Here is a 10,483-nt window from a genome sequence, read left to right as displayed (position 1 = left end):
GGTGGCGGGGGGCGGCAGGGGGAGGGGTGCGTGAGAGTGGCTGGAACCTGGCAAATAGAAGACGAGGGACGCGGGAGGACAGCCCGGTGCCGGCCCTGGTGAGGACCCGTTGTGAGGGGACGTCTTCGGCCCGGGGGTGGCAGAGTCCCCGAGAAGAGGGACTCTTTCTCACCGCCCACTCCTCTGGCCCCAGGCGGAGCCGGGGCCCCTCCTCCCCCGCCCCGGTCCCCGGTCCTGCTCGGGGCTGTGGTCGTCCTTTTACAAAGGCCAGACGCCCGTCCCAGAGAGACAGCCTTGTTTATGCATGACGCCCGCTTTGGCGAGAAGGCCCGGGCTGCCTTAACCTGACATTCTCCCCCTCCCTCCAAGATGGCCCGAGGTCTCCTGGGTTGTTTACTCTGTTTGTAACTCGGTGCGACCTGTTGGTGGCCGAGGTCGCCCGGGAGACCGAGATGTGGGCTGAGGGGACGGCGAGGCTCTGAGCTGCCTTTCCTGCTTCCAGGTCTGGGCCGCCAAGCAGCCATGCCGACCTGGGGGGCCGGCTCCCCGTCCCCGGACCGCTTTGCAGTGTCTGCGGAGGCGGAGGACAAAGTGTGGGAGCAGCAACCCCACGTGGAGCGCATCTTCCGCGTGAGGATGAGCGTCCTCCGGAAGGACTGCCCCGAGAACCCTCACATCTGGCTGCAGCTGGAGGGCCCCAAGGAGAACGTCAGCAGAGCCAAGGTGAACGCTCCGCCCTGACCCTTCGGGGAGCAGCCCCTCCCTCCCCCACGCAGAGGCTGGGGAGAGGAGAGGCCGGGAATGGTCTTCACTACTGCTCGTCTCTCTGGCAACCTCAGTGGCCCTGAGCTGTGGGAGACTCCCCAACTTTGTATTTGTATGGAGTTTTGATTTCGTTTCTGATATGATGACCTAACTTCTGCCAGGGCTTGGAGACAAGTGATTCAGATCAGTGTGTGTTCTTCGGGAGAACAGTAGAGAAAATCCGGTTGGGCGAGCAGGCCCCACCAAGGAATTCACTGCAGGAGGCCAGGCCTGGGTTCCAGTACAGCTCTACTGCCTACCGGCCCCCTGACCTGAGTTTCAGTTTCTATATCTATAAAATGTGAATAATGGCAGTACCCAGTTCATTGGGCTTAGCATGAGTGAAATAAAGCATGAGTTTAGTAAAGTTAGCAGTGGCGATCATTATGATAGAAATAGACAACACACATACACACATAAATAGAGAGACAATCAATTAGTTATAATTGTATCTTAAAGCCAATCAAGTTCTAAATGGAAATACTAGCTATAGCTGTCAGCTGGAAAGGAAAGGAAGTGAGATTCTTGACCCCTTTTTAGCCCCTACCTTTGTCAGGATCTGTGAGGCATCATTGCTCTGCCCAGGCATCCTGGAGCTCAGGGGAGAGCAGTGAGCCTGAAGTGGCTACTGGGCCACTTAGGATTCCAGCAGTCTCCTTTCCCCCTCCTTTCCCCCTTTCCCCAGGAGTACCTGAAGGGTCTCTGTAGCCCAGAGCTGCAGGATGAAATCCACTATCCACCCAAACTGCACTGCATCTTCCTGGGGGCCCAGGGCTTCTTCCTCGATTGCCTGGTCTGGAGCACATCAGCCCACCTGGTGCCTGGGGCGCCTGGATCGCTGATGGCCAGTGGCCTCACGGAGGCCTTCGTCATGGCTCAGAGCCGAGTGGAGGAGCTGGTGGAGCGGCTGAGCTGGGACTTTCGGCCAGGGCTGCCTCCTGGAGCCTTTCAGTGTGCTGGAGTGCTGAGGGACTTCGGTGCCCTGCTGCAGCCCCAGGGGGATGCCCACAGAGAGGCCCTGCTGCAGCTGCCCCTGGCTGTCCAGGAGGAACTGCTGAGCCTGGTACAGGAGGCATCCAGGGGACAAGGGCCCCAAGCGCATTTCTCCTGGGAGGGGGGGAGCCCAGGCCTGCTGGGTGATCAGCATCAAGGAGTCAGAGTGCCCCTGAATGAAGGCAGGGGGTCCCTGGACACTGGACCTACAGGGTGGCCAGAGTCAAGGGGAGAGAGACATGCTATAGAGAAGGAGGGAGGGAAGCAGGGTGGCCCCAGGGAGATGGATTTGGGATTGAAGGAGCGGCCTGGGGAAGAGGCCTGGGAGAAAGAAGTGGCCTACAGGTCACAGTCAGGGGGAGGAGAGGTAGGGCAGGAAGGGTTCCTGAAGAAGAAGGCCCCGGGGAAGGAGGGGGGGCCTCAGGAAAGAGGAGGAAGGTTTTGTATCCAGGGTGAGCCTCCTGGTGCCCAGGGCTGTCAGAGGGCAGCTCAGCTCCGGGGAGCCTCTCTCCTCCAGCGGCTCCACAACGGGGAAGCCTCACCTCCCAGAGTGCCTAGCCCCCCACCTGCACCTGAACCCCCATGGCATTGTGGAGACCGCGGAGACAGGGGAGACAAGCAGCAGGTTGTGGTTCGTGGTCGGGGGTCTCCGTGGAAACGAGGCACCCGGGGGGGCAACTTGGTGACTGGCACACAGCGTTTCCAGGAGGCCCTACAGGACCCTTTTACCCTGTGCCTTGCCAATGTACCTGGCCAGCCAGACCTCCGCCATATTGTCATTGATGGCAGCAACGTGGCCATGGTGTGAGTACCAGGTGGGACTGGGGGTTCTGGGGAGGGGGAGGAGATGGGCAGTTTTCTCCTGGGGGAAATGTGCTGAGGGGAGAGCACTCCAGCCAGGCTGCTAGGCCCTCATCTGGGGCCCCAGAGTGCCGACCCCTTCCCACTGCAGGCATGGCCTCCAGCACAACTTCTCCAGCCGGGGCATTGCCATTGCTGTGCAGTATTTCTGGGATCGTGGCCACCGGGACATAACTGTCTTTGTGCCTCAGTGGCGCTTCAATAGGGATGCCAGGGTCAAAGGTGAGTTGGGCCTGGTCTTTTGTGTCCTGGGCTAGACCCTGCTTCTACCTTAAAGATAACTGCATTGTGCTCCTATGTTTCTAGAGGGTCACTACCTGCAAAAGCTCTACTCCCTCAGTCTGCTCTCCCTCACTCCTTCCCGAGTCATGGATGGCAAGAGGATCTCTTCCTATGATGACAGGTACTTGCTTCTCTCCTGGCCCCAGCCTTGACATTCAAGGAGCCCAGTGGGAGATCAGGGGAGAGTCAGAAGCTCCTGACCCTTTGCACTGTTTCTAAGCCTGGGTATTGGGTACAGGGCCAGTTATTTCTTCATGTGTCTCCATGACTGGGCAGGAAAACCTGCCCCACAGGTGAGATGAAATGGATGGTAGACAACTGTGTTTGCTCATTCATTTTTCATTCATCAAACTAAACAATGCTTTGTATTTATATAGTGCCTACTGTCTAGGAAATACTGGTTTAATGGAAAGATGTGAAAGCTTATGACATAAATAGCTGACAAATATGTTCTTACATCCTAAATTTGCAAACACTTAGAGAAATTCCCCCAACATTCTGGAAAAACCAGAGTAAATGTTCAAAATAAAAAGTCAAATGAAGAAACACAATCCATGCATACTAACATAAAACAAAACATAAATAAAACATGGTATCATAGAAAGATCACTTGACCGCCGTAACCGGTTTGGCTCAGTGGATAGAGCGTCGGCCTGCGGACTGAAAGGTCCCAGGTTCGATTCTGGTCAAGGGCATGTACCTTGGTTGTGGGCACAAACCAGTGAGGGGTGTGCAGGAGGCAGCTGATCGATACTTCTCTCTCATCGATGTTTCTAACTCTCTATCCCTCTCCCTTCCTCTCTGTAAAAAATCAATAAAATATATTAAAAAAAAAAAAAAAGAAAGAAAGATCACTTAACCTAGAATTGGATGATCTGACTTGGAGCCTCAAGTTGTACTACTCATTGACTCTGACTGTGGACAAGTCTCTTAGTGAATTAACCTCTTGTCTCAGGGTCCTCTTCCATTCATTCACGCTCCTTGTGACTGTCAAAAGAAGATAAGTTATGTGCTTTTCTCACTCAAGGTGCTAGGCAAGAATACAGTGATATTCCTGAACTGTTCATGAACACAATCAAGTGTGGCAGAAGGTCTTATCTCTACAGTACCGAAATGGAGCAGAGGCTAAGAGTGGTTAACTCTCTTGGCAAAACCTACTAAGTGGCAAAGGAAAAATAAGAATTGAAAGCTGCCAGATGGTTTAAATGAAAAACACGGGACACATTTCATCCTCAGTGTACATACACCGTGTGGGAAATGGGCAGATTTGAAAAGCTAATTAATCCAATTAAAAATGTTTGCAACTACAGTTCTTGATTCTCCAGGATTTAAAGTTTTAAATGAAAAAAAAAAACAAAACAAAAACAAACTACTAGTTTCCAAACCATAATGATTACATATTTTATCTTTTCAAGTACTTAACTTTTTCTCCCTGACAAGTAAATGGTATTCTACAAAAAGGCAATTCACTGTCTCCTGATACTCTTTTTTTATGTCTAGATTTCACAGATTATCTAAGATATGGAACCTTCTTTTCATACCAGCATTGACACAGAACTGAAACTGAAGGTCAAGTCAGTTGTTGTGAATTTTAAAGGCACATGTTTGTACAGTTGTGTAGGTCCTGACAAGCTGACAGCACAATATGAATTTGGAGTTTTGCCTCGTTACAGTGACTTCACAGTGGTGCATAGGCCAACTGGGTGAATACTGATGAACAACATGTGATGTAACATGATAATGGTATCATGTTACATAATGATAATAGCCTGAAAATACCTTTTTGTATATTATATGACACTGTATACAATTGAATGTCATCTCCTTAATTTGTTTCCCAGACAGAAACTCAGAACCAGACATCTGGCACACCCTATCCTGATTAGTAGTCCCTCTGTACCACAGTCTTTCAAATACTGACTGCCCACTTACTGCTAGGTGTGTGGCTTGCAGAAGGAGTTGGGAATGCTGGGAATTTGATTTTGAAGAGCCAAAAGAAACTATAAATCAAACACTTCAGGAACCTGGAGGAAAGGGAGCCCGCTTCTGGCTGGGGTTTTGTGAGAAGGGAGAGATTTGTATTTTTCGATGATAGAGAAGAATATGAGATGACTGGATCTCTTGTTTTCTAAACCTGTTCAAAAAGATCCCAGCCTACCCCTTTGTGAGTTTCCCCACACTGCCCAGTTCTATGGAATTAGGATTACTCTAGTGGGATCCAGGCATCTCCTTTTATTTATTATTTTAAAATTTATTATTATTATTTTTTGTTAATCCTCACCCGAGGATATTTTTCCATGAATTTTAGGGAGAGTAGAAGAGAGAAGGAAAGCAGAAACATCGATGTGAGAGAAACACATCGATTGGTTGCTTCCTGCACAAGCCCTGACCAGGGCCGGGGAGGAGCTTGCAACCAAGGTACAAGCCCTTGACTGGAATTGAATCTAGAATCCTTTGGTCTGCAGGCCAATGCTCTATCTACTGAACCAAACTGGCTAGGGCAGGCATCTCTTTTAAAAAGTTATTCTTGTGATTTTGTTCATCAGTGAGGTTTGGGATCACCTTCCTGAATGGAGGGAATAATTTGAGAAACATAGAAGTCAGAGAGTATGTTTGAAGAAGAGATGTAATCCAATCATTGATTTTGGCTGAAGTTGAGAGTACCTTTGGGAATACTGGGAGAGAGAAGGCCATGAAAGTGGCTGCATCTGGGTTCTACAGGGGTTTAGCTGCCAGGCCTGGGCTTGTGGACTTCATGCAGTAGATAATGGAAAGGTATGGAAGAGTTTTGTGTAGCTGAAGAACATGTTCTCTTGGGGGAGGGCAGGAGAGACCACAGGGTGGTAAATGTCAGGGGACCCCTTAATCAGTATCTCAGTTGCAGTGTCTGAATAGCTAAGGTTGTAATGGTGGGACTGGAAAGGAAGGGGACAGAATGGAAGGCTTTTAAGAGGAAAAACAGGATGGATTTGTGACTGATTGTTGATAGATTTGTGACTGTAGGGTGGAAGAAAGGACCAGGGCTAGATCTTACTGTCTTATTAACAAAGCACAAAGTATTAGGTAGAGGGTTGTGGTGAGTGGAGGGGACGTTCTTGGGATTCCACGTTGGATTGGTCTTTGTTTTCTCTCTAACCTATGTATCCAGTCGGTTCCTTGGTGGCTGGGTCAAAATGGGGGTGGTGGTGGGACAGATCTCCATCACCAGAAGTGGGTCATGGGAGTTGATAGTGCTCTTTGGGGTTGAGGCTTTAGAGAAGTCCAGAATGCTGCTGTGGTTTTTGAGACAGGTTCATGGTGAAGCTGGCTGAAGAGACCGACGGGATCATTGTCTCCAACGACCAGTTCCGGGACCTGGCGGAGGAGTCTGAGAAGTGGATGGCAATCATCAGAGAGCGGTGAGGGGGCATCCCCTGAGAAAAGGGCTCCGACTCAGACCTTTCTCTAAAACCAGTGCTTCTCTGCCACCGGGTGAGGACTCTGGGAACGGGCTTGACACGGGCTTGACGGATAATGGCTGACAGCTTCTGGTGGAGTTGGTCTCAGCTGTTTGGGAGGTGAGCAGGGGTCCCTCTGTGACCATTACATTTCTGTTCCCATCCAGCCTGCTGCCCTTCACCTTCGTGGGAAACCTCTTCATGGTCCCTGATGACCCACTGGGGCGAAATGGCCCCATGCTGGATGAGTTCCTGAAGAAGCCAGTCAGGTAACGCTTCAGACTCTTGCTTCAGACTCTCATAGGCAGCCTGGCCCCCTTTCTGCAGGGGCCTTGCAGGCCTGGATGTTCCTGAAGAAGCCAGTCAGGTAACGCTTCAGACTCTCATAGGCAGCCTGGCCCTGGCCCCCTTTCTGCAGGGGCCTTGCAGGCCTGGAGACTTGGAGGAAGTGTGACCTCAGTGTGGACCAGCTTAATTTGCCTTTAACTGCTTCCCTGGAAGTCCTGACACAGACTCGGCAGGCTGGGAGGGAAGCTGCTGCTTCCTGTTTTCTCTAGTTAGTTTGCTGGAGTTATTTGGAACGTGGTTGATTTTACTTATGGCCACTTGTATTCAGCACGCCCTCTGCTGGACCACTAAGTAAGTGATTAATTTATTAGGCTAGATTTTTAGTAATGGCAAGGTTCACCTTCCTGGTTTCAAAGGAACGATCTGTCTCCCCTTCAGAAGTGGGTTGATACTGCCGCTCAGTGGTCAGTTTAGGGAACTTCAGAGCCAGGAATAGGCAGGGCAGTTAACAGCAGTGGAGTGCTGGGAGGCCCACTGAGCCTCTAACTTCTCTCCAGGATGCACATCAGCTCTTCTATTCCCTCTGCTTCTTCCTAGGGCACAGGAATCTTCTAAGGCTCAGCATCCTTCCAGGGGCCTCACAGAACACAGTCAGCAGCAGCAGGGGAGAGAAGAGGAGGAAAAAGGCAGTGGTGGCATTCGGAAGACCCGGGAGACTGAGAGGCTCCGGCGCCAGTTGCTAGAGGTGTTTTGGGGCCAGGATCACAAGGTGGACTTCATCCTGCAGCGGGAGCCTTACTGCCGCGACATCAACCAGCTCTCTGAGGCCCTGCTCAGTCTCAACTTTTGAGCCTCACCTGCCCTAGTGGCTGCCATCACATCAGCTCCAGCCTTGCCTAGCTTAGTCCCTTCTGTGATGCTCAGACCCTGCCCCAGACCCACTCTGAGTTGGTGCATTGGGTAAGGGAAGCACTGAGAAGAGCCTTCGTGAGTGGGGAATGCTCTTGCCTGGGGCACTTTGGGGACGTAACGAGACCTGATCTCCTCTTGAGTCAGGACCTCAACCAGCTCTCAAGGGGTTCTGGTCAGCCTTAACTCCTCAACCTTGCTTGCCTTAGCGCAGGGTCTGTAGGGAGTGCAGGCTGCTGGAAAGGCTAGGTCCTGGAGATTGGGACTCCAGTTCCTCCTCAAAGCTGAGTTGGGGATGTAGCCAGAGGACAGGATGCTCCCAGGCCTGGCAGAACTCCTGGGAACCTTGAAAAGGGAATGCGGAGCCCTGGAAAGGCGGGGGTCTGGGTTACAGTGGGCAACAGGGAGCTGATGGGGAAAGTAGAGGAAGACTTGGCTTCTGGTCTCAGCTGTACCTGCCTGTGACCTTGATTGAGCTACTTGCCCTTTACTTCTGCCTATAAATCAGATGAAAAAATGCCTGTTGGGAGAAATGAGAACATGGAGCAGGGCTCTTTGGAGGAACAGGACATGGACCAAGTCTCAGGTGTGTCTGTCTGTGGCTGCACAGGCTTCCAAACCAAAACCTCATTTTCAGAGAACCGAGTGTCCTCTGTCCCCAGGGCCTGTGCCCTAGATTTTAACACTGCACCCTCATTTTGTGCCCTATAATGGCTGCGTCCCTTTGGGCAACCCCCAAATCCACATTTACAAAACAGTTAGTTAGGGGTGACTGTTTGCATTACCAGAATACTCTCAGGGTTCCTCTAAATGGCAGCTCTCCTGTTGCATTCAAGTGTTTGTTTACAGATTACCGAATGTGTCAGAAAGTCCCCTGTTCAATGCACTTGCTGTGGTGTTGCGCATTCACCAAATCAATGGAAGCCATGCTCTGCTATGACAATGTTAATGTGATCTGACCCTAGCATTTTCTCTACAGAACACGTATGTTGCATAAAGCGAGGCCCACTTCTGCTTTGTGTGTGTGTGTGTGTGTGTGTGTGTATGGGGTTGGGGGTGGGGGAGGGCTATAGAGGTTGTAACTAGATGAACTAATTATCTGGAAAATGAAAACCGAAGAATTAAAATGGGGAGAATCAGACCAACTGCTGTCCCATCAGAACATCCTTTCCACCCAAAATCCTACAGGTCATTGTCCTGTATCTGCTTGAAGTCCGCTAGTGCCAAAAAACTACCTTCAAGGTAGTTTTGTCCACAATACCTCGTGGACAGTTTAGTCTTTTATTGCAGCCCCCAATATACCCTTCTGTACTTCTGCCTTTGAGGCTGGCCATTCCCTCAGGAATAATGGCCAGCCAACTTCCTAAAGAGTCTAAGACCAGATAAAGAAGAGGGGCAGGCACCACAGGGTTCTGTGTTTGGGCCCTACAGCAAGTCCCTGGACATGGTCCTTTTCAGGCTCTGGCTTCTGTTCCCCGAGCAGCGTGGGGAGTTGAAGACTGTCACCCAGTTCCTCATTCTAGTGGGAGCTGACTGATGATGGGGAGGGTCCTGGGTCCTAGTGTCTTTGCCCCTCCTCCCTGTTGGGGATGTATATTACTAGACCTTATTGACTTGGGCTGGGGACAGGTGTGTAGGAGAAAGGCTAGCCAGGGAGCTGACAGTGACTCAAAGTCTCCTTGGAAAAAAGGAAATCGGTTAATATGGCACAACTTGGTGGCCTGAGGAACCACTGGTCATGTAGAAATCAGGGTAGGTAAAAAGGGGGGTCCTAAACCCCCGGGGTTGTTTGTAGTTTTTGGTATATTCCTTGCCCCTTTCACTTTCAGTGATGGTGGGTGTACAGTAGGCCAAAGGTATCTTCTGTCCTGCCTGGGACTCTGATATTAGACCTGTCCTAAGCTTCTCAGAGGGGTGCTAGCTTACTCCTGCAGCTTGATGAACTCTGACCAGTATGTGATTGGTTTATTAATTCAGTGACAGATGGAAGGCTGTCCTAGACTTGGGGCCCCATTTCTTCGCTGGCATCCTAATGGTACTATGTGAATAAGTAAGCAGGATGACCACAGAACCCATTGGAAATGGATCACCTGTCTTATAGTCTCTACTTTTATCATAATCTCATGCTCCCAGTTTGTTATCAACTCTTTTGGCAATGGAGGAAACAAAAAGAGAGATGTTGCTCACTGTCACTTTCAAAACCCCACATAGAGGAAAGAGTCATCTAGAGCAGTGGTCGGCAAACCGCGGCTCGTGAGCCACATGCGGCTCTTTGGCCCCTTGAGTGTGGCTCTTCCACAAAATACCACGTGCAGGCGCGCACGTACAGTGCGATTGAAACTTTGTGGCCCATGCGCAGAAGTCGGTTTCCAGCCTGGGCGAATCTATTTTGAAGAAGTGGAGTTAGAAGTGGGGGGTGTCGGTCGGTTGGGCGACAGGAGACGCGGCGCAGCGCGGCGCTGCGCGATTCATGCATGAGTTGAGTGAGCCAGTCAGTCAGCAGTCTCATTGTACAGTGGTTAGTGCTAGTTGCGTCCACAAATCACGCGTGGGTGACAAAAGATAGACGAAACAAGTATACAAGACGAGTATGGATAGGAGAGTTGTAAGGGGTCGACACGGCAAACTGCGGCTCTCGAGCCACATGCGGCTCTTTGGCCCCCTTAGTGTGGCTCTTCCTAAGCCTTAGGAGTACCCTAATTAAGTTAATAACAATGTACCTACCTATATAGTTTAAGTTTAAAAAATTTGGCTCTCAAAAGAAATTTCAATCGTTGTACTGTTGATATTTGGCTCTGTTGACTAATGAGTTTGCCGACCACTGATCTAGGGTGATGTTCTGTGAAATACATTCAAGCAGAACCTAGGCCAAAGAGACGAGCCAAAGCTAATGAGATAATTTATCTTTA

At 50.5% G+C, this 10,483-nt stretch overlaps 1 protein-coding gene across 2 annotated transcripts in view; it reads left to right on the top strand.

Moving 5' to 3' along the window:
- Positions 1 to 8,591, top strand: part of KHNYN (KH and NYN domain containing) — a 30,228-nt gene extending 21,637 nt beyond the window's left edge. The window contains exons 1-8 of one of the 2 annotated variants that reach the window (XM_005859566.2): positions 8 to 98; positions 503 to 723; positions 1,490 to 2,601; positions 2,750 to 2,880; positions 2,965 to 3,061; positions 6,231 to 6,338; positions 6,545 to 6,646; positions 7,263 to 8,591. In XM_005859566.2, coding sequence (XP_005859628.1) covers positions 523 to 723; positions 1,490 to 2,601; positions 2,750 to 2,880; positions 2,965 to 3,061; positions 6,231 to 6,338; positions 6,545 to 6,646; positions 7,263 to 7,515 — 2,004 coding nt within the window. In that variant the 5' untranslated portion in view covers positions 8 to 98; positions 503 to 522 and the 3' untranslated portion in view covers positions 7,516 to 8,591. Of the gene's footprint in view, positions 1 to 7; positions 99 to 502; positions 724 to 1,489; positions 2,602 to 2,749; positions 2,881 to 2,964; positions 3,062 to 6,230; positions 6,339 to 6,544; positions 6,647 to 7,262 lie in introns of those variants that run through there. The other variant, XM_014534263.1, reaches the window with a different exon arrangement.
- Positions 8,592 to 10,483: the final 1,892 nt, after the last annotated feature.

This window comes from Myotis brandtii, unplaced genomic scaffold, assembly GCF_000412655.1.
Source record: "Myotis brandtii unplaced genomic scaffold, ASM41265v1 scaffold1279, whole genome shotgun sequence".
NCBI classification, from domain to species: Eukaryota; Metazoa; Chordata; class Mammalia; order Chiroptera; family Vespertilionidae; genus Myotis; species Myotis brandtii.
This window is presented reverse-complemented; position numbering and strand designations above follow the sequence as displayed.